At 36.9% G+C, this 24,436-nt stretch overlaps 1 protein-coding gene across 2 annotated transcripts in view; it reads right to left on the bottom strand.

Annotated features, from left to right (window-relative positions):
- Positions 1-2,820: 2,820 nt before the first annotated feature.
- The window catches only part of LOC116164537 (cadherin-89D), a 64,462-nt gene continuing 42,846 nt past the window's right edge, over positions 2,821-24,436 (bottom strand). The window contains exons 11-20 of one of the 2 annotated variants that reach the window (XM_031478732.1): positions 23,787-23,964; positions 21,567-23,737; positions 21,385-21,521; positions 21,114-21,332; positions 20,973-21,061; positions 15,602-15,685; positions 15,479-15,547; positions 15,210-15,422; positions 14,813-15,148; positions 2,821-3,466 (exon numbers count right to left, since the gene is read on the bottom strand). In XM_031478732.1, the coding sequence (XP_031334592.1) occupies positions 3,196-3,466; positions 14,813-15,148; positions 15,210-15,422; positions 15,479-15,547; positions 15,602-15,685; positions 20,973-21,061; positions 21,114-21,332; positions 21,385-21,521; positions 21,567-23,737; positions 23,787-23,964 (3,767 nt within the window). In that variant the 3' untranslated portion in view covers positions 2,821-3,195. The remainder of the gene's footprint in view (positions 3,467-14,812; positions 15,149-15,209; positions 15,423-15,478; positions 15,548-15,601; positions 15,686-20,972; positions 21,062-21,113; positions 21,333-21,384; positions 21,522-21,566; positions 23,738-23,786; positions 23,965-24,436) is intronic. The other variant, XM_031478733.1, reaches the window with a different exon arrangement.

The following is a 24,436-nucleotide window of genomic DNA, read 5'->3' as shown; positions in this document are numbered from 1 at the left end:
TCATCTTGGGGTTAGGACATGGCCGTATCGGGTACCAACGTTTGTAAAATATGGGATGTTCACATACAGAAATATTCATGATGTAACGTAAGTTTAACTACGTGTTTTATTTATTACAACTAATAAACAATAAATTTATAACAGTCTTAAAATGAATTAATTTATAACAGTAAAATTTACAAATTTATCACTTACAATTTAAAACATATCAGAAGCGCATCGAAGTTGGAACTGACTGAAATGCGCTACAATTTACTTATATAGTAAACGACAATTGATTATAATCCCTCTCTTGTTCTGGGCCCTCAACACGCTTGCGCCCAATTACAGAGTGACCCGCATAATAATAATAATGTTCTAGAATGATTCAGACTGTTCTACAATAAACACGTCATTTTTCCCGAAAGGATTGCGTCACATCCGCCTTCGCTCTTATCGCCGATGACTAATCTCTCATGGCGCCTCGAGGTTAGCTACACTGCACTCCTCTTAAAACTGTTGGGTTTCGCAACACGGACGACGGCGGTAGCAGAGACTCAGTCCCAGGTTTTGTAACGCGAACTTGATGGTGGTACTTCACGACAACCCCCACGTGCATCTTCCATTTTTGAAGAAAAAACAATCCACCGTCTTATGAATGGGTTTAGCGATTCCTCTGGGGTTAAAGTAATAGACCAATATTTCCACCTCGGTGCCCTGGAATACCACATGCAGCATATTACGCACGATTGGATCTTCGTAACGAGATCGTCCCTCCTCCTGCAGGAAACACACCTTATCCACCTCGGGACGTTGAAGGTAAACTTCTCTTAAGGGCCCAAATCGGAACTTCAATTCTACGGCTATATTTTGGGATACATCAGTGGTTATGCAATGAGCCAAAGCGTATTCCGCTGGTGCTTCAAACAAATCTATAGATTCATCACGGATAACATCAAAGCATGCCTTCTGAGTTCCTGAGTAATGTGCCATAAATTAGGCGAAAGTGGGTTGTAGTGATTTCGCTTGAATCACACTCGCTGCTTCCTGTTCCTGTGGCGAGTTCTGTCCCGCGTATGGTGCCAACAGGTTTATGTGCACTACCACTGGTGTTTCTCGAGGTAGTTTCCGTATCTGATATATTAAGTCATTATTTTATTCTCTTCACGACTGTATACGGTTCTTCCCAAGCTCTTTGCAATTACGGGGATAGCCCGCATAATTATCTTCTGTGTACGATACAACCAAACCAGATCTCCAGCTTCATAACCACCAGCTTGGGCCTTCACGTTGTACTGCACTTTCATTCTGTCGCCAGCTAACTGCACATTATCGCGAAATTTGTCATGGGTGACGCCCAATTTCTGTCGCAGTTTTTCCATGTACTGGTTCCCCAGTTTCTTCCTTAAAAACAATTCTAAATTGAATTTTAAACTTTCGTATCCCTTCAACTCGAAAAGCACGGCACTTGGCTCTTCTAGTAAAAACGGGCAGTTACGCCCTTGTTAACTCGTGATCGAAAAACGTTCGCCTTAATTTATTAAGAAATCACCGGACTATTTATTACCTTTGGCCATGATTAATCAAATCAAATCATAAGACTCCGCAGTGATATCTTTTGCAGTCAGAACACGAGTGTTCCGTACTACCATTCTTCATGACAAAAATGGCGAATAGTCACTCTATATGAACATGTTTAACCATTCATCGGTTAATGCTTTTGAATACTACCAATCTCAAACGCGTTTTTGGTCTTCCCACGTGAACACAAACTGCACACTTAAGATTTTCATGAGACGATGACATCATGCAGCGTTGCTATTCTGAACCTGATCACCCTAATAGAAATCATGAACTCCGATACACTAATCCGAGACGTTCCAGCGCTATCCCACTTCTAATCATTCAAACGAAACAGCGTTGAAGAAAACGCACGTACGTTGATTGCAATTATCCAGCTTGTTCCAAAGGTTACCAAAACCATTATTCATCTGGGGGAATGATTTAAAACTCTCTGATTAATTTAACATGAAAATTTCTCCTTTACTTATTTCTACGAAAAAATTGAAAAAAATCAATCAAATCTAAAGCATTCGTTACATGTAGCTGCCATGTTAGTTTTGTTTGGGGAACAATTTCCTTGTATATAGTATCAATTATGTACTACGACCTACGTTATGCCTACGACATATAAAGCGTTTTTTGCAAGCCGAAGGTAAAGCTTTTTGTTGTGTGCTTTTGTGCTAAATTTTAGAAAAAAAAAACATCAATAATAAAATGTAGTTAATGTAAATCTGTTTCATCGTTAATGTAATTTGGTAAACTGTGATCATGTAACGTTTGTGTGTATGTGGACTGATGGGTATTATACTGCTATTGGTTATGTCAACATTTAAACTCTTCGCACTCGGGCTTTTTGGTTACCATCCTAACATTTTAATCCATCATTTATGTACTTGTTTAGAAAACAAAGCTCTTAAAATTCATTTCGAAGGCTAATATAAAAAATAATGTGTTCAGAAAAAAACCTATTTTTTATTTTACTTACTACCGATTTTTCAACGCTCCGTTTATAAAAAGTAAATAAATGCAGCAGATGTCTCGCGAATAATAATAAGCTGAAATCCAAGCTAAATCGTTTTAAGGATCCGTGAGCTGGAAAAGGAGTGTAGTAATGATTCAAATACGAGGTTGCTGGAATGAATGAAAATAATACAAAAAAAAAGGATCAATACATATTTCATCGAATAATCGGAGGGAAATGAGCTGCTACAGGTGTAGGTACTTACCTGTCAATTCGGTCGTAGAGTGTGGTGAAAAGGCTGAACACAATCGAAAATAGAGTTGTTTAATGCTATATATTATGTACAAGGGGGAAAAATTACATTTCTAAATTCTATTTATATACATAAGTTAGAAAGTTTTCAATTTTTTCACGATATAACCACACTACTGCGACGGTTCCTTCAGATCGGCTTAAACGATGTCACATAGCTGATAAATTCTGTTTTCTGCGGTGTTTTGGGAATTATAGGCTAGATGCAAGTTAACCCCATTATAAGACGGTTACTAGTAAATACGTTGTTCACAAAAGGCGTGAGATTTAAATGCAAGTACAAGATGTACGTACAGGGATTTGGTAACACTATGACAATGGAGCTTTGTAGTCTTATACATCTGACACAAATACATAAATCTACAATCTTACTAAAATAGTCACGACGGATTTCTACCGTGTGCAACCATAGTCGTAGTAAAAGGTCTTGGGAATAAGTAAGAAGAGTTGGGATAAATTTGGCGCGAATACGGATTTAAAAATGCGACGGTATGCGGCCGTTGTCCCAAACCTTCGGAGGTCGTCGTCTTCTTCCTTTTACGACGCTGTTGTTTTGTTGTTGAACGGCACACTCGATAGTTATGCACGGCACCGTTGTCGTGTTGCAGTTTTGGTTGATTTTCAGAGTTCAAGGAGTCTTCGTAGCTGCTCCTATAAAAAGGAAATGAAACTTTTACTTTGCACTTATCTTATTTGTTTACAACCGCACAGTGGTTTAAAGTGCAATGCACATTTCAAATACGTATTGAAGAAGTACGTGATGCGAGATTACTACTAGGTTGTTAAATTATGGACGTAAAGGAACAATGTGACACAAGCAATGTGAAGGTACCATAAAATTTCATCGAATTTATTCACATTCAAACAAAATTTAGACCAATTATTAACCTCTTCACATCGGATCGCAATATCATGTTCATTTTGTGCAAAGAAATTAACCTTATAAATAACTTTCAAATTAAGCGACAGAAAAGACTTATTTCCGCCGATATACCATTCATTTTACCGGATCACCACAAAAAGGTTCCTAGTAACGTCATGCCATTCCGTGGACGAAAGAACCAAAATAACAAACTAAAATTAGACGCTTCCTAAACGATGAGAGTAAGTTTACCATTGTTTTTCCTGTACTTTTATACGTTATGTAACAGGTCGTCAGTTTAGGCTTACAAAATGTCTATTTTAATTTTTCAAAGTTGCCGTTACAGGAAATTTTATACGTGTACCGCTTCATAATGAAAGAGAACAACTAATATGCGAGAAAATAAGATAATAAACAAATGTAAAACCAGATAAGAGTCCAAACGCCACAGTTTGCCGCTTCTATAAACCGTTGTAGCGGAGTATGAGGGACGACGTTTCTGCTATACCTCTACATGCATACAAACATAGCTGAAATCGGTTTTGCGCTGGGTCTATTTCGGCGGGTATGTAAGAAAAAATCGGGTGGGAAAGAGGCATTCTTATCCAAACTTTCGAAGCTAACTATGTGAGTTACGCGGCATTTTTAAATCGCGTAATATTCGCCAAGCTTTCGTTTAAACCAAAGCTGTATTTTAGAATTTAAAAAAGATTTGTGAGCCGCGTATTCGAACGTGATATTTTATTGTGAAAGAGGAAGCTATTTACTGAAATTTTAAAGTAAAACTGTACGGCTAATATCGGCGAAATTATTGTCGCGGGGGCGTTATGAATTTATCGAACTAGCGTGCTCGCGTTTGAATAATTAGTTGCCACGAAAGCGTTGTGGTCCAAAGTGCAGAACGTTCATTGTGTTTGCATTTGGAGCTAGACGATTATAAACAAGTCTCTTAATCAAAACTGCGCACCTCTCTTGTATACGGGGTGTTCGTAGATTTTACTCAATTTATTCTTGCTTTTGCTAGTTGTCAAACCCCAAGATACGGGTAAATTTGTTTGACCTTTTCCAATTGCGGAACATTGGTTAATTAATTCCAAATTAAATACCAAACTTCAGCTATTAATGTTGCAGAAACCTGACGCACGGTTTGTTCCGGATTCAAATTGTCATAGATCTTTCGAGATTCCCTTCCAACGAGCAGTCAAATTTACCAGGCGATACAAAAGTCCGATTGTATTGCACAAGCCGACCCACCATCCAACTTTCCAAATTGCTGCTGCTTTTCAAAAGAAGAGAACAAGAGAAGAAGAACTGTCAATTGGTCCAAGACATGCACAGTTTAGTATGCGGGCTGTAGGGCGTACACGTACGGTAGTCATTACTATAAGGTCTCTCGATCCAAAATTTCAATAGCACTTCTTAGTAAAAAGTAATTTCCTCGTAGCTGCTTTTGTGCGGTTTTAAACGATCATTTCTGCGCCATAGTTTTGAACGAGTATCTTTAAATTAGCTAACTGGCATTTATTATTACCCGGTCACAATTTGATATTGAAATTGCGGTATATGATTACCGGAGTAATAATGTAATAATAATAACGGCTTTATTTAGGCGGGGTGTCAGCCAAAGGCTGCTATTAATCCCAACCTTGATACAGAAAAAAGTACAAAAACATGATGGAGTATTTAAAACAATTTATGATAATTAATATGGTATGATAGCCCAGGTGAGAACAAGTAAGCATACAAGTAAAGCAAAAAAAAAAAAATAATAAATATACAGGGTGTTACACGACCGTTCGAAAAAAAAAATCGGGTTGTAGAGGGCATCAAAACAAGCACTTTTTCCAAATAAACCGAGGGTCCAACGTGTTTCGTTTGGGAGCCACCCCCCAAAGAGTGTTGAAATCTGCATTTCTTCTTTAATTTTTTTCTCAGCAACCATAAGAGTTACAAAGTCGGGTGGCATGTCTTTGAATAGGTTTTTGGGTATGCTCTTTCCGATTTTGCAATTTTTTTTTCAAAATTCCTACCCCTAAAGGGCGCACCCCTAAACTAGGGTGCAAAAAAAAATTCTGATTTCGACGAAATTTGGTATCTGGGGTTTTTTTTAACATGAAAATCACGAATCTGAAATTAGTTTTTGAAAATTCGAAAAAAAAAGTTCCACTGCAATTCTTGGCGGGACAACGAAAATAGAGATAATTCCACGAAATTTGTTGTGTGCATACTAAACGAGTTAAGGAACAAAACTGTCGAACAGTTTTTTAAAATAACTTTTCAAACAAAAGTTATACTCATTTGAATGTTGGTCCTTCGGGTCGCGAAGTGTCCCAAGCATACTAGTAAGCCATAATTTCGCATGTGTTGGTTGACAATGTCGCAAAAACAAAAGATTAACGGTTTGAGTCGATATTTTGTTATTTGGAATTAATTCGATCATTAAATGATTAAAAAATTCGATGTATCGATTAAAACACCTACCAAGGTATCTTAAAGCGCTGATCGATTATTTATTATCTAAATAAGGTAGGGGAAAAAGTCAAATCACTTTCCGTATGATACTTTTTCATTATGATCAAAAATTTTCATAATCTTAGGTTGAAAAATAACTTCCAAAAGAACACGCTCCTTTTAAGGACAAATTTCCCCTACCTTATTTAGATAATAAACAATCGATCAGCGCTTTAAGATACCTTGGTAGGTGTTTTAATCGATACATCGAATTTTTTTAATCATTTAATGACCGAATTAATTCCAAATAACAAAATATCGACTCAAACCGTTAATCTTTTGTTTTTGCGACATTGTCAACCAACACATGCGAAATTATGGCTTACTAGTAGGCTTGGGGCACTTCGCGACCCGAAGGACCAACATTCAAATGAGTATAACTTTTGTTTGAAAAGTTATTTTAAAAAACTGTTCGACAGTTTTGTTCCTTAACTCGTTTAGTATGTACANAATAATAATAATAACGGCTTTATTTAGGCGGGGTGTCAGCCAAAGGCTGCTATTAATCCCAACCTTGATACAGAAAAAAGTACAAAAACATGATGGAGTATTTAAAACAATTTATGATAATTAATATGGTATGATAGCCCAGGTGAGAACAAGTAAGCATACAAGTAAAGCAAAAAAGAAAAAATAAATATATAAATAAAAAAAAAAAATTAAAAATTAAAAAAAAAAAAATATATGATTCAGTGATAAAGAAGTACTCTAAGGTGTTTTTTGAAACCGTTGGGACTAATAATTTAAGAAAGTTCGGAACGTTATTGTAAATGAGTGGTGCAAAATAAGTAAATGCACCATGAAACTGGGTTTTATGGTGCTTTGGTATGTCAAGAAAGAATGGGTTACGGAGATTACGATCGTGAATACTACTTCGAAATTTTAACTTATTATACAAATATAAAGGTTCACCAGATACTAATATTTTGTGAATCAGACATGCAAGATGTAAATGACGTCTTTCGCCCATGTTCAAAATTTTATGTGCTTGATAAATATGGGAAATATGTTCATATTTCTTAATGTTAAACGCATACCTGACACAAGAGTTTTGGATTTTTTGCAGGCGAGTCTTATTTGCACTAGTTAGACACGGACCATAGACAGTGTCACAATAATCCAAAGTTGACAGTATTAAAGAATCCACAAGCTGCCACTTGACCTTTAGTGGAAGAACGTATTTGAAACGATATATACATTTAAGCTTCGCGTAAGCAATTTGAATCAGTTTATTGACGTGGAGGGAAAACTTTAAGTGACAATCCACTGCTACTCCTAAACTACGAGATTCCCTAACTAATTGAAGTGGGGAATCTTTTAGATATAATTTTTGGTCCACATCTTCCCACAATGCAGTAACAGATTTTGGTGTTCCCAATAGCATCAGAGAAGATTTAGAAGGATTTATCTTTAGGGAATGTTTCTCAGACCATCTCTCGAACCGATTTAACTGCTCATTCAAGTTTCTCAGAGAGTAATTTAGATTGTTTCGATGGACAGGATAGATTAAGTATGTATCGTCCGCGTAACTGTGGATGTAGGAACCGTTTAAAGACGTATCCATATCGAAAACATATAAACAGAAAAGAAGCGGTCCGAGGATAGATCCTTGCGGAACCCCCATGTTAACAGGTAAAAAGTTAGAATCACTGTAGCTTCCATCCCTCAAAGTTCTAACCATCTGCATTCGATTTTGTAAGTAGCTTTTAAACCAATTAGTAGCGGTAGAAGAAAGTCCAAGATAATGCAACTTGGCTACCAAAAGTTCATGGTTAATACAGTCAAATGCTTTGGAAAAATCGATTGAGAGCATCACAGATACAGATAATATCTTCTATACCATGAATTTTAAATGTTTGCGTTAATAAATCCACCCATGCATTAATGGCCCACCCTGTATAATGTAAGTATAGTCCTTTGGTGTATAATATACATTAATACACTCTATTCCGTTGTTTTCCCTATTGGACTACTTCAAACAACTTCAACTATTTCATCTTTTCAAGGTACACCAAGCATCTAAGTTTAAGGTAAAACAAGACCCATTTCGCATGTAACGTAAATTAAAATGTTTACTGAAGTATTTAAACAATGGTATAAGATAATCATAATGGTAGATTTATCAATGAACCTACTTTTTTAGAAGCGTGGGAGTGCTTTAGTTTTCAATGAAGTAGTAGGAACGAATTATTCCATTCAACGTAATAAACGATTTCGAAACGGTAATAACTTCCTAAAATTAAGGACGGTGAATTTCAAACGACTTAAATTCTTATTGGGGATTATATCTTTCTATTATTAGGCATTCATACCATTTTTTTGTAATTATCATTGTATTACGATTTTTGGCGTTTTTAATATAACGAGTGAACCTCGAGAATTTATATTGAAACGATTTTGTACTTCTCCACTTCAGCATGGCCCATTTTTGATTTCTTATAAGAAACCATTATTAGGGTATTAATAATAGTACACCGGGTCATCAGGCGTATTCAGATTTACTGTTGGTAGATTCGTAGATTAGTAGCTAGAACATAAGAACAATGATTCCATCAACAATGAAATCCGGAAAATTTACTGTTTCGAAAATTAGTAATAACACGCCCTCTAAATTGTATTACAAAAAAACGACATATCACTTCCATAGGAAGCCTCGATAGATGCTTTATGGTAGTACCACACATTTAAATATACAGTCTGTGATAGTACCATTGAATAAAAACACTATTTTTATTCAATGGTAGGTAGTACCTTACGGTACTTTTAGCGGAGCTCATCAGTTATCACAAATATAGGAAATATTATACGACAAGCATTGTAACACGACCTTTCGCGCCATTTTGTTTTCGAGACGTCAAAACCAATTACCAAATCGACATTTTTACATTTATTAATTACAGAAGCAAACTTAGATGCATACAGCTAGCATACTCACCGCGTATATCTTCTTGGTTCATTAAAAGAAGGACATCAAATGTGGGAAGAAATTAGCTACATTCTCTTGTACTTTCTACCTTATCTTTTCCTTATTTTTTATGTTTAGCAAATTTGGCAATTTTGTCAAATTATTTGAGTTTTTCAAGTCATTTTCTCTTTTCTTTTTGTTTTTCACCATAGCGACGCGTTTTATGTTTGCTTTCCTGAATTTTTGCTTCAGAGTATTCCCAAATCAGTAGGTATAGCTTCTGGAACTCTTTTGGGCGGAAAAGAATTTAAGAGGTTACTCACAGCGTTTTTTTAATCATTTCTGTGGAACATTGTAGAATAATCGCCAAATGGTTTAACTTTGCACTAATCCCAACTGAAATGTCTTACAATTTTCACATTTGTACCTATATGCGGTTTGTGGTCAGTTATGAGGACTGTTATACTAGATAACTTTCTCGTCAGTCCATCTTTTCCATTTACACATTCAGTAGCTAAATAGCTAGTACCGCGAGACTTTATTTAATCCACGATTAAGGAACAACACAAGGGACGTGCTTATATGATATTTTGATTTACACGCAAAGGTTTTCCTTCATGATTTGTGTTTCGTAAATTACGTGTATTTTGTAAACGAAACCATTTATATGAATTATCGGTACGAATTTAGATTCGTAATACAGATAGTCGCTATTGCGGCGATAATGTCATTTATAATATCCCACAAATTTAGTGCGTTCGCATTAAAAAAAAACTTCGCCGCCATAATTCCACCCCACCTGCAAGCTCTGTATTTAGACGTAATGGAAGGCGTAAAAAGAGCACATTAAAAAAGAACTAAAAATGTACGGTAAGGGTATATTATTAACACTTCAAATGACACCGTGCTATCAGAAGTGCCACTGGGGCGTCATACTGTAAAATGAAAATATCCTTCAAATATGGAGTTTCCATCACAATAATTAACATCACTTTACGGGGCATTTTTAGTAATTAAAAATATTCGCGTATAGGAAATATAATTCTTGTATAATTACGGAGACTGATTTCTAAAGCTATCAGTAACCACTAACAGACGTTCATCTTGTAAATTTAATTGGGGAAAGCTCTAAACCAAGCGGAAATAATTCGTAACGATTTTGCTGAAGTGGAATGCTGTTTCCGCGAGTTGAAGCTACAGTCAGCGCTTTTTTTTAATTGGAATACAGCAATCTACATTAACAGAGAATAAACTAAATGTGTACAGAGACGGCCTACGAAAACCAGGTATTTCTGATTTGAATCTACAGGAACAATTTCTAAATTTCTAATTCGACGGTAAACGCCCTATGCCTACATACCTACATAGGAATCCACCGCTTGACTTTCAAACTACTTGATTTGACTTGAAACCAGGTCAAGCTACTTGAAATATAAAGCAGTTTGTTAATCTACTTGATTTTATAAATCACAATTTAACTAACACTGATGGTTCAGCCAGAGTATTTAATCTGTGGTACAGCAGACCTCGTCGCTACGGAGAGTGTTATGAATTGAAGCATCAGGTTACCTCAAAATCAATAAATTGAAATGATACTCGTTTACTATTATAAAAAATTTCGGTTCAGCCGTTTAGCAGGAAATGAGAGTACAAAGCCGATAGACGAACAGACCGATCAACATAAACGAGGTTCTGTCTAATTCGGATTCCTGGTGCTTCAAAACGGGTATTTCCGTCAAGGAGGTCATTTTGTACTCCAATGCAATACCTCCCTTACAAACGTTCATAGCTATGTGCGCTGTTATTTTCTGTACTAGAGGCATATATGTTTACAATTTGAAAGAAATATCTCCATAAACCAAAAAGGTGGCGTTGCGCAGTTTGCGCATGAGCACTATGCTATAGGTATGCGATGTTTGTTTTTACTAGAAGCGTTTATGGTTAAACTTTAGAGAGACATTTTCATAAGTAAAAAAGTTGACATTTTGCAGTCTGCGCATGCGTGGATTTGATTTATACTATGTGCGATATGTTTGCTTTTCCTAATGACATTTGTAGTTTTCGATTTTTACTACATGTGATATGTGTTACTCTACTAGATTCATTTATGGTTAAAATTTCAAAGAAATATCTTCATTAACGAAGCGCATGCGCAACAAATCGCGTTGCGCATGCGCAAAACTCAACTTTTTTACTTATGGAGCAATTTAATAGTTATTTGTATACTTAGGCCGCGAAGTCATTCTTTAACGTACCGAAAAAAAGATTGGCGCCGAGGCCACTTGCGGCCGAGGCAAGGCAACTTTGAGGGCGTTAAAGAATGACGCGGCCGTGGTATACACAACATTTTTTGTGCAATTGTGTAGAATCGTCAATAAATAAAAATGAGATTTCAAAAATAATTATTTTCTTCGCAAATAGAAAGACGGCCAGTTTTCATTTTACCATGATAATGACATAAACAATGAATAATTTTTCGTGAAAGAAAAGTCAAAATGTGTGACTCCGAAAGTGATTCTTCGATATCCGGAACTTCTCCGGAAATAAAACTTGTTGCGAATTCTGCTGTGTCGCAGTTAGTACCTGAAAAATCGAAGCGGCAGTACGAAAAATGCTACAAGGACTTTAAAGACTGGTGCAACAAGAAAAACGCCAAAGCCTTGTCTGAAAATGTACTATTAGCTTACCTTATGGAAAAATCCGAGGAAAAATCGAAGACCTTAAAAAGTTCAAGCTTATGGAGTGTGTATTCGATGCTAAAGTGCATGCTTAATATAAACGAGTGTATGAAAAAGTGTTCCTGTGCTGTCAGTTTTAGTTCTAATGAAAATCAAAATGTTACAGTTTCAAAGTATAACGCTTCTAACACTTTAGACTTTATTTCAGGAGTAAGTATAAGCATAGTGTATACTAAGGTATAAGTAACAATATGAACTCTACGATTAATATTAACATTTGTCACTTAATTTTGTGTCTCCAAACGTCCATATTACAACATATATAATATACTTACGATAAATGGTATACAACTCGTTATACAGGGTGTCAATTTTAAAACTTGCAGTCGGCCATCGGTTTTCCAAAGTAAAGAAGATATTGAAAATCGCGCCGGGGGTATTGAGCGCGAACCATAATGACGTTATGAGTGACAACCCCCTACCCCCCCTTAACCCTCAGCCCCCCTCTGCAAAAATTAACAACAAAAAAACTAAATGTTGACATTGAGGGATTTATGGCAAATTGGCCAAGAACTTCAACTTGAGCTGGTTCATTAAGCAATCTTGGTTGCTTTCTTTTTTTATTAACTTACAGTACAGCTGAACGTGTGGAAATAATATTCATTTATGGCTCCGAAAATCGATCATCTTTTAGAACAGCTAGAACGTTTAATGAGAGACTTCCCGGTAGAAATGTAAGCCGTGCCTATGTTCAAAATTTGGTCGCTAAATTCGAAGAAACGGGATCTGTTATCAATAAAAAAAGAAAGCAACCACGATTGCTTAATGAAGCAGCTCAGGTTGAGGTTCTTGGCCAATTTGCCATAAATCCCTCAATGCCAACATTTAGTTTTTTTGTTGTTAATTATTAAATTTTTGTTAAATTGTCTTAATGGATATTGACTTTATTGGTACCACTGGAAAGCATTTTTTAGTAGCTTTCGAACGATGTGTCACAAGTATGGGGTTGCCATTTAGGATTTTTGAAGGGGGAGGCTGGGGTTAAGGAGGGGTGGGAGGTTGTCACTCATAACGTCATTCTGGTTCCCCCTCGATACACCCGAAAAGTTTGGAAAATATGGCCGACTCCAAGTTTTAAAATTGACACCCCGTATACAGTGTGTCCCCCGATTGTTTGGTGGTCTTTTGTAAAAGACAAAAAATTTCAAATTGAATTTAGACTTCTGAGGACCAGCCCTGCTTTGGAAACTAGTTTGTGACACAATTTTAGTTTCGAATTCAAGGGTGTCTTTGAAATTTTCAAAAAAACGTGTTTTGCATACCAGTGAAGTACGCTTTGGAGACGAGACACGTACAAATGTTATAAAAAAGTTATTCAGAATCAAAAACTGAGTAAACGTGCAAAACTTCAAGGTCTACTTTGATTTTTTGATGTTTTTATTTTGTAACTGAATTTTTTGAGAAAATTCGAAAAATGTAAAGACCGTGTAGCAAATTTCATATTTCATCGTTCAGATTGCAGCAAAAAGTGGTGAAGAAGAATGAAGATGAATCCTTATGGTTCTGCTAGAACTAGACGAAAGATCACCACTTCTAACTGCGCAGCAATTTCTATAGTTCTTGAGGCACTGTGGCAGCCAAGTTGTGTTCGTTGGACACAACTTCATTCGGTTTATGCACCCAGGATTGTTCGCTTCATGAAAGAGCACAAACTTGAAGAATTCTGCGACCTGGTTCATGGCATGATGGACACGTTGCCGCTCATTAGACAAGGCAATGTTCGCAAACAAGACCAACTTGCTGCCCAATCTCTCACTGAGAAGGAATGGCAGTACCCCATCAACAATCCCCACAATACTGTATCCGACTGCGTGTTATTAGATGACTTGTTGAATCACTTCAAAATTGACGAGTCTGCTCTCATTGCCTCCATCATCACTACATCTAATTTTATAAAGAGGCAAGTTTTTAACAGAAATCGAAAAATGGAAATCGACTGAACTCGAAAGACTTTATGGACCTTCACGATGTTGGTGGGGTTTCAAAAGCAATGATTGGGAATACGACTGGAATAGGAGTGACAGTACAGGAACTGAGAAAGGAATTTGAAAGGCACCGCAGGAAAGGCTTGGAGGTGTGTGCAAATGAATGGCCATCCAGGAGTCACAACTAGCAACAAAAAATAATTGATCAAATAGGATGGAAAATAAAAAAAAAGCCCTACAAGAAAATAATTCACAGCAACGATGTAACTGACCATGAAAGCTCTACTCCAAGTCATTGTTTTCTGCAATACAGGGTTTCAAAAATCGAGTGTGCACATTATAAGTGTTAATCAGGCTTACTCGTATCATGTTCTTTTGCTTCCTTTTTGATAGTCGGTCTCTACAAACATTGGGGTTTAAATTGTGGAAGCTTTTTACGAAGATTGGCGTTACAGCAGCCGATCTGAGCCGTTTTGACGTAGATAACTCAAGATATCTCGAAAGTAAATACTTTGCCTTATATCAGTGCATTCCTAATGAAACAAGAAATCTCTAGAGGGCAGTCGCAATCCGAAATGATGGGAATATAATATTTTATCGTTTGGAACGCTGGAAGGTTTCTTCTATGTACCCATGTTAAATTAGACGATTTTCAAGTGGATATATCTTGAAAACCAACCCTATGACAGTATCATTTAACTTTACTATCGCATAGGCTTTCAACTTTCATTTCATCTAAGTTTCATTAAAAAATGACGAATCTACTACTTTAAACCCGAAGGAAACACCAGTCCCTTGAAATCTATTCCATGGTCCATAATGTCAATATCTCAACATCTTCATACAATAGATTCGCAAAGGGATTGGATGTTTGACATATTGTGGACCATGAAAATCAACAAACAAGTTTTAAAAAACCAAAGGTTTTATAACAATTCAAAAACAATGTGCAAGCAAGTTTAATAAACGATTTAGTGACTAAAAAAACTTATTCAATGCTTAGATTGCTGCGTGACCATGCACAAATAGGAGTTTCATATGCTAATAGGTACATACCTGCAACTACCTTCGGAACCCACGCTACTGGATTGTCCACACGGACAGTGCTGACTCTCATCAATGATCCCGGAATCTTTTCCACTTGAGTGTAGCGATGTCATGGATGTTTCCAGACCTCCTATGCTTCTAGCCCTTTCGTCTGCGTGTGACGTATGTTTCAGGATTCGTGGGTAATCCGCTGAGTGTTTCGGAATTTTAGGAACGTCTCGTTTTGCCTCAGTGTACTGAATCGATTCTTCGAAATTTGATGGAAAATGTAAAGTTTTTCCAAATTCGCTGGTCGAAATGCCGTACGTTGGAGGGGGTCGTGAGATAAATTTAGATTCCTTTAACCTGTTTCAAAAATACCAATTCAGTTTGTAAACTATCGATAGGTACGCTCGTAAATTATTACCTTTTCTTTCTTTGACGATTGACTATCGCACAAGTTAGCACAATTAGACAACAGATAAATATCAAACATCCAAGTACGACCACTCCAATTTCCAAAGTAGACAGTTGTAACATGCGACCTTTGGATTTTCTTTCAGAAATATTTGTTGTTAAACCCAGTACTTGGAAAGCTTCCAACTCTTTGTCTATCATTTCTCTTTTGAAATCCAGCATTCTATAAATGAGAATGAAGGGTGCTCTAAACATTTAAGTGTGTTTCAACGTTACTACCTTTGAAGCCTGTCTGCATCTACAACTACGTTGAGCAAGGGGTCGACTGCGTAAAGATACACATCAGTGCTAAAAACGAAAACTCGAATGTAGCCGACTAATTAAAGCAAATCTTTTACTTACGCCGTGCTGTATACGTCAATTTGAGATGAAACCGGTTCAATTTTTCGGACACGAATATCAAACCCTGTGATATTACACAGCGTGCTGAAACAAAAAAAAATGGATGAAAGATCACTATCCGAATCGACGAATAAACTGACAGGTGCTGGTATTGTCTGTACATTTCAAACTCACTCCCGGTGGAAATCTGCGGCCTATTGATTTACTGCAATTAAACAACGGGTTCGCTCTCAATCTTAGATATTTTCGGAATTCGAATTACTCTAAGTGAGGTGCATTGTTTGAAAACGAAACTCAATCAACTTCTAGCATATTCAATCTTTAGAAAATTATTCCGAAAATTCGATTAATGCCGTGAGAAATTTGTTGTAGATACCCACACACTTTAAATAACTAGAATGACGCAGAACACTTTTAATAAACTAGAAAGGGAAAGTGCTTGAAGAGATTTTGCCGAATTTTTTGTTTGCCATAAAAATAGAAGGTTATTCAGAAAAAAGATCCCACTTTTAAATGGCTGTAGTTTTTGTGGAGTTATCTCAAAGAAAGGGTGTTTTTTAGATTTTAGTAAACCTATACTATTCGTGAGAAATTGAAACAATCCATATTACATGTCATTGAAAAACAATTCAATTGTGAACCGTTTAGCTAACTCAGTTTTCCTAAATTTAGTGATTTTGTCATGAACTACTACATTTACTTAAATAGTTAATAAATCATGCGTTAAATATTTGAAATTTACTGTAAACCACTGTTAACCAAAGTACCTACTTAACTAAACATTTTTGTATATCCATTGGAAGAGGCTTGTATAAGGCCCATTCCCCGCCACCATAATGGAATATTTGAACGAATTACATTTTAGTTGAGGACCATCTCGTTTTGACCTTCAGCGACATTGCTTTAGTTCAGGTAACAACCACCCACTTTACTTTTAGTTGGCTTTTGAATCGCTATTATTTCGTTTTCTGTGTGCCCTCTATTCCACCTTCAATTCTGCCCTCTATTTCACCTTCAAGTTTCAGTGACATTGGAATCGAGCACACATTACGATGCAATGGAGTAATGCAGCGCACAGAGCTAGCGTTTAACATTGCTTTAGTTTAGAAAAGACCACAGTTTTTAGTTTAGACAACAACCTCGATGCCCTTCAGTGATATTGGGTTTAGACAATCACACTTGGACTTGGCGCATGCGCAGATCTCAAGGTCAAAATCGGTTGAAACCGGCCGTACCTACCTACCTGGAAACTACGACAGGCAACGTTTTATTTGGCTTCGGCACCTGCAGTAATGATGAGTCACCGTGATTGTTTAATTTCAAGTTGTTAATTTTGTTTTAATAATTGCTTTGTTTAATTTGTTTATTTTATTTTTGTAAAAGTTGTTTTGTGTTACAGCAGAGACTTTCATTATCATGCGAACGGCTTCCGGGCAAGACCGTGATAATGACGAAAAGTGAATGTTTCGCCCACCTTCGTAGGGCGATTCATCGGGACAAGAAATAAAAATAACCTCACTTTTCGTTCAACATATCGACACTGTCCTATTCCGGAAGTCGCTCGTATATTTATTTTGTGTTAGTAAGATAAGGAGTATCTAGAACATTTGCATAGATATTGTAAAAGTTTATCTTCGCCGTTAAGAAAACACAGGTGTAGTTCGATTTTGGCCGAAGACGCACATTATTTTGTAAAGGAAAGGGGAACGGATGTGAGGAAAGGAAAAAGGTTTTAAGTAAGCGAACCGGACGGTAAACGACGTCTTTTGTTGGCCAAGCGTTTTTTTTTGCCGATGGCTCTTTTTGGTGGAAGACCTGAATCGAATTTCTGGACATTAAATCGTAGCAGTGTTTGAGCGTATTTTGCAACAGTCCGTCTTGGCAGTTATAAAGTTTTATAAAAGAAAGTTAAATGATGTAGCTGTGGGAGAAAGTTTGAAGTCGTTATAAAAGTGGGTAGTCGAGTTAATAAGGCATCGGCATGTTCGCGCATACGGAGAGTTCCAAGTACCTGTGAAAGTGAAGTTGTCCATCACTGAAAAGTCACATTTACAATTGGAATTACAAGAACGACAGTTCGTGACAATCAAGATTCAAGTGATGGTATAGAAGCAGAGCTGTGAGACAGCATTAATTTAGTGTTTGTATTGATTGATAAAAATCACAATTTTGACCAGATTATGGATTATGAGCACTGTAAGAAGTTAAGATTTCATTCAATTTAATCGATCGCTTGTTTCGTGTTGTATTCTATATGACTCTGGGTACCTGTTTTTTTCCAGCCTGTTTGTTTCCTCATCCGTAAATAGTTGGTTTTGTGATTAATCGAACCCAAAATACGACCCAGATAAGAGTTCTCAAGTTACATTTTTCAATAATTTCGCACCCAAAATTACTTCAGGTGTAAATTAAAAAATTGTTTATTAATTCTTTGGAATTTTGGAGGCGCGCAAAGCTGCTGAATTTTATGTACGAATGGTTTTCATTCCGCGTATTAGTGAAGATTTTGTGTTCAGTTTGAAGATTCACACATTTAATTAGTTGACAAAATCTTCCAAGCAGTTGCATAGATTATCAGATTAACTTCTAGTGAAAAATATATTAAGTGGCAAGTTTTACTAAACTTCGGTGTTATCGCGGAGAACATTTAAATAAATTCTCGTTCGTGACAAACTGCTATCTACCTGAAATTTCATTCGTGTGCAGATAACAAATTTGTAGTGGATTACGGGATGAAGAAAAACCTTTTGGCGGCCTTTATTTGTACCGGGCCGTTTATTTGTCCGCGATAAGATTTACGCGAAGGATCATTTTCGAGCCGGAGAATTGTGTTTAAAACCAAACCGTAAACGGTTAGTTATAAGCAAATTTATCAAATTTGCGTAACGCATTTATGCAACGTCTTATGCGATAAATAACATTTTATACGCACTTACAGACGGGAAAAATTTATTCTTAAAATGCTTAAAATGATCTAATAATAGAATAAAAATTTTAGGTTGCTATTTGAAAAAAAAAGTTCGATGCCGTTACGGCGCTCCAAAATTTCTTTTCAAAAATCCGGCCCGTTATTTTTCTGTTCGGTATGCCTAAAACATATATACAAAATTTCAACAAAATCCGTCGAGCCGTTTTCTCAGAAAATTGCCAACAAACGTACGTACGTACGTACATACAGACGGAAAAAAATTTTATTCTTTAAAAGTTGCTTAAAATGGTCTAAAACGTCGACATTTGATGAAATTTTGAAATGTTCAAAAAACGGCTATCGCAATAGCTACCTAGCACATGCTAGGAAGCTAAAAATTTAAAATTCATACAGCAACATTGTCGTTTTATTCCAGTGTAGAATAACGGTATGCTTGGCATTCACCACGAAGATAACGTTACCAAGTTGAGACAAACAGTCCACTGTATCATTGAGCGACAATTTTCCAGGATGATCAATTCGTAGCGGGAGAGAATTTTACTCACCTCAATAACTGTGTTATTTTAAATTCTTTTTGAATTGTATAAATTGGCGGTCTGGTAATTTTCAATTTGATTTTTGTTTAAAGTAACTGATATTCCTGAAGAAATCGACCTATGAGCACAATTTCCACAACAAATTCTGTATTGTATTTATTGCGGAGAAGCGAATCCAAACAAAGGATTTGGGGTATTTTATTTCATTGATTGAGATTTTCCATTAAATTCAGTAATACCATTCTTTCGGTTGAATAAAAGTTTTATTTCGTATTCAAGGTGCGTGTGTATGTTTTGAGCAGGAGAATGTATTAGTAATTTACTAAGTGGTAAAGAGGAAAATTAGGTAAGAATCTAATTTACCAGGGACACGTGATCACGAAGTAAGCATTGTCAGTTTTCTCTTTTTATGAGTGAAAAAAATAATTCAAATCAAACTAAGTGTTTAAGAAAAATGGGACTTGATCGCCTTGTTTTTTATTAATACAGGGTGTTACATGACCGCATGTAAAAAAAATTGGGTGATGGAGGGGATCAAGACAAGCACTTTTTCCAAATAAACCGAGGGTCCAACGTGTTTCGTTTGGGAGCCACCTCCAAAGAAGTGATTAAATTTGGATTTCTTCTTTCATTTTTTTCTCAGCAACCATTAGAGTTACAAAGATGGGTAACACGTCTTTAAATAGGTTTTCGGGTATGCCCTATCCGATTTTCAAAGTTCCTACCACGAATTGGCGCATCCCTACTTGGGGGTGCGAAAAAATCTGATTTTGACGAAATATGGTATCTGGGGGTTTTTGAACATGAAAATGACGAATCTGAAATTAGTTTTTGAAAATTCGAAAAAAAAAGTTCCACTGCAATTCTTAGCCGGACAACGAAAATGGAGAGAATTCCACGAAATTTGTCGTGTACAGGGTGTAAATCGAAAAGTGGAACATAGGCGTTTAACATGGGAAATTACTTTTTCTCTGCGCAAACGTTTCCTAATTATTTTACGCAAATATACTTGAAATAAAAGTTATAGAGATATAAATTCTGCATCTAAATCATGTGAAACGATTATTCTACCTCTTCTTGTACGTGAAAAAATTAATTATAAAGATTCTGTTTTCACGAGTTTTTAGTCTAAGTAGCCATGGACTATGATAAAAGAAAAACATAGTCCATAGCGATTTAAGTCGATATTATCGACCATGGATTATAGGAAGAAGCTGAGATCATAAAGGATATGGCGCAACAAGGCATCATTGAACCGTCTACCACCCCGTGGACGTCACCTTTGGTGCTGGTAAAAAAAAGATGGGTCCACACGATTTTGCGTAGATTGCCTATCGACAATTGCATAACGTTACCAGGAAGGACAGTTACCCGTTACCAAAAATCGATGGCACTTTAGATACTCTTACCGGAACTTACCGCTTTTCAACATTGGATATGAAGAGTGGTTACCGGTAGGTTGGACTCGAAGCTCAACATCGAGAAAAGATTGCGTTCAGCGTTCGTTCGGGCACTTTAGGTGGCAGTTTAAAGTTATGCCGTTTGGATTATGCAACGCCCCTGTGACTTTTGAGCGAATATCTAAGTCAGGACAAACACGAAATGCGAAGTTGCCTTTATTGTACTATGCACACACTATCTCGAAAACAGTTTGTCGGAGGAAAGTACTCTAAAAGGCAAAATCTGCAGAATGGAGTGTCGGAGGATTTTGAATGTATGTCAGGCAGTCTTTAAATGTTTGTGTGTAAAGAACCTCCTCCCCTTATAACCCAACCATTTACTAAGATATTTCGGTTTAAACAATATACGTTTTATCTTCGCAAGCGTTGTGCACAATTTATACTTGTTTAACTTTGGAGTGAATGAAAATAAATTTCAGAGCAAAAACTTCCGAAAAAACACTCACCTTGTGAAATTTTCTAAATTGTTTTCGATGTCAATAGGCGTAGATTGTACCGTCATTACCAATTGCCTCTGTTGATCCAAAATGTAAACCTACAAACTATTCTTTGAATATACGTTAAGCAACACAATCCCTCATACGTACGAGAACATTGGCGATTGTCGATCTTCCGTCATCAGCGCCGTTACGGTCGGTAGCTTTAACATCGAATCCGAAAAGGCGACCTGCATCGTTCGCGAAGGAAGAAATCGTTCTCACTTGTCCGGTCGTCGGATCAATAACAAATCGTCGCGACGCCTCGTCCGCGCGCCCTAGTATTTGGTAGCGAATTTTACCGTTGATATCCCAGTCGGGATCGAACGCCTGAAACAATAGCGTCAGTTTGCTACCGAAATTTGCAGTTTTCAATTTAAACCTGCAGTTTGATGACATGGTACCCATAGCTTACATCATTCGGAATCGCTGTAACTAAAGGTTTTCCACTAAGGGTGAAATTCGGTGCATTATCGTTTACGTCGGTTATTCGAACAACCACCTTCACTTCGTTTAACCCTAAGACATTAAAATGAGCATTGCGCCAATGTAGAGGAACGTTACCTAATTCTCCCAACCTTTCATTTGAAACTGGATAAACCATTACAGTCATATCACGCGCGACTTTGTATTCATCTAGGCGAATGAGAAGTTCGTAATTTTCTCGCTTTTCTCTATCGGGACTGGACGTAATAAAAATTGTTCCATTTCTGGGATCAATTTGGAAGGTTTTCTTGATATCGGAATTCTTTTCGGCAACTATGCTGAAACGCAAGCGACGTTTGCGATATGGTTCCGTCACATTTAATGTCATTACTTTCAGTGGAACTGGGACGTTTTCTTCGACTTCAATTTCATAATAACGATGAAGGAATATATTCTGCGTCGAATTTTTAATTTCGTTGTTTAGGACGTTTACCACAACGAGCGCTGTTGAACTCAAACTAGGCGATCCTAGGTCTGATACGATTACAGTTACGTTGTGCGTTCTTTGTACATCATAATTTAATTTACGCACTGTACTAACGACTCCATCTTTCGAATCGATCGTAAAGAAATGCGCATGGTTTTTCTTTTGGGAAATACTGAAGAGAAACAGTCCATTTCCGTTTCCTAAAAAATCTGTGTCATTGGCAAACACCTTTGTAACCGATGTTCCAATAGGCGAATTTTCAAAAATGTGTCCGTAGTAAACGGGAATTTGGATGAATTCTGCAAATGCGTGAACGCCTTCTGTTTTTTTATCGGCATGGTAGTCTATAAGATTATCATATCCGTAAAACATAGGCGCATTGTCGTTTACATCCAATATGTTAACCTCAACACTAACAATCGTTGACAATTTGTTGCCGGAACTAGGATTATCAGAAGCTACTACAGAAAGCCGATATTTATCCTTTTGTTCCCTATCTAATTTACCATGCACCGTAATGGCACCGCCTTGTTTAGTTATAGAAAACGGCGAACTCTGATTGCTTTGGTAATGAATGTGATAGGACACATTTGCATTTGGGCCAAAATCGGAATCTACAGCCTCCACCCTTCCTATAACTTTTTGCGAATAAGTTGCCTCCTCCACATCAAAGGAGTACCATGGCTTCGAAAACATTGGCGGATGATCATTTACGTCATTTACAAAAAGCCGTATTGTCACATTGTCCTTTAATCCATCCTTATCACTGGCAACAACGTTTAATATGAAGCTGGATTCCGGGGGCAGACTTCGGGCCACTACTATTTCTCCATTTGTCGGGTGCATCATAAAGTGTTGATTGACGTGAAAGGGGTTCGATGAGAAAACCGCGTTCGGAATGTAGGTTTCTGATAACATTTCATATTTGATAACTGAGTTTTCGTGTAAATCCAAATCTTCAGCTTCAAATCTGAACAGGGAGTTTCCAACGTGAATGCTTTCTGGAAATGCAAACAGTGGCGATGACACCCTTGGTTTCCCAACGAATTTGATTTGAGTTTGCGTTAGTGCTTGTATTCCAGTGGTTACATTTGAAACCATCTCTTGGAACAGTAAAATGTTGGTTTTCGATGGTCCATACTCTAGTACATCGACTCCTCGATTAGGAAGAATAATAATACGTTTAAATGTAGGTGCATTGTCGTTGGTGTCTTCTATAATTATCGTTAGTTTTGCTTCTCCATACAAACCACCATCATCCTTAGCGATTAATCGCAAAATGTAAACAGCCTTCTCCTCCCTGTTTAAACTGTTTGACCCACCTTGCAAGTAAAGTCGCCCCGTGTACCTATCCAACCTGAACAGTTCGCTGCCATTACCAAAAATGCTGATCGCAAAATGGCCATTCAGACCAACATCGGCATCCTTGGCCGATATCTTTCTATTCAGATTCACTTCGGTTCCAGATTTTGAGTTCTCCAAAATCTTGCCTTCGTATTCCTTATGCTCAAAAACTGGAGCATTGTCATTTTCATCATCAACGTACACGATCAACTGATAAATTTCGGTATTCTTGTGCGTTCCCATCATATATTCGGCAAGAATTGTTAATCTAAATAGGTCTCGCTTTTCTCTGTCGAACGCCTTTTGTGTGTAGAGTGATCCGTCGGACGAAATTGAGATATAATCCGTGACATCTCGTTGATTAGCTATTGTAAATTTTGAAAAGCGGTCAGTGGAATTGTGCTCAATCTTTCCGATGAGGGCACCAACTTTATTTTCTCGTATGTGAAATTCCAGCAGAGTAGCAGGTCCCCTGTAACTTTACCTATGTTAAATAACTGAAATTTAGTAGAGAATTAGTAGCATACTTTACAAGACTGGTTTTATCAACATCCGGATGAACGACGTGGATTGTTACATTAGTAACGATAGACACTCCACCTTCAGTAATGAAAATTGCTTCAAATTCATATTCGCTTCTGTTATACTTGTTTAAATTATCTATTACTGTAATTATTCCTAACTTTTCTTCTACGGCGAAGGGAACTAAAAATAGTATATTACAGTACAAGTGGAGAAACTAAAAGTTTCACTCACGCGTGTGTCGAGATTACACACGAGGCGTAGCCGAGTGTGGAACGACACACAAGTGAGTGATTTAGTTTTCCACGAGTGCTGTATAGCGTTTTGTTCAATCCTGTTACTAATAAAAATTTAAAAAGAAACAGTTAGTTATTTTTTAAGCATCTGAAAAAAACATAGTAGGTAATTTTCGTTGTTATGGTTCCCATGAGACCTGCATAAAACAATTGACACAATCTGTCAACAAATTATAATTGTAGCAAAAGTGTGCGCGTTTACTTAGATTTCCAAGAAAATGGAAGATGAAAATAGTGTATTTGTGCCAGATAACATTTTGGAAGAAGCGAATGCAGCGACATTTAATTTATTACCGAAAAAATCCAAAGACAGATACATCAAGGAGTTGGAAATATTTCGGTCGTGGATGGAGAACAGA

The sequence above is a fragment of the Photinus pyralis genome, unplaced genomic scaffold (assembly GCF_008802855.1).
Source record: "Photinus pyralis isolate 1611_PpyrPB1 unplaced genomic scaffold, Ppyr1.3 Ppyr1.4_LG2, whole genome shotgun sequence".
Lineage (NCBI taxonomy): Eukaryota > Metazoa > Arthropoda > Insecta > Coleoptera > Lampyridae > Photinus > Photinus pyralis.
This window is presented reverse-complemented; position numbering and strand designations above follow the sequence as displayed.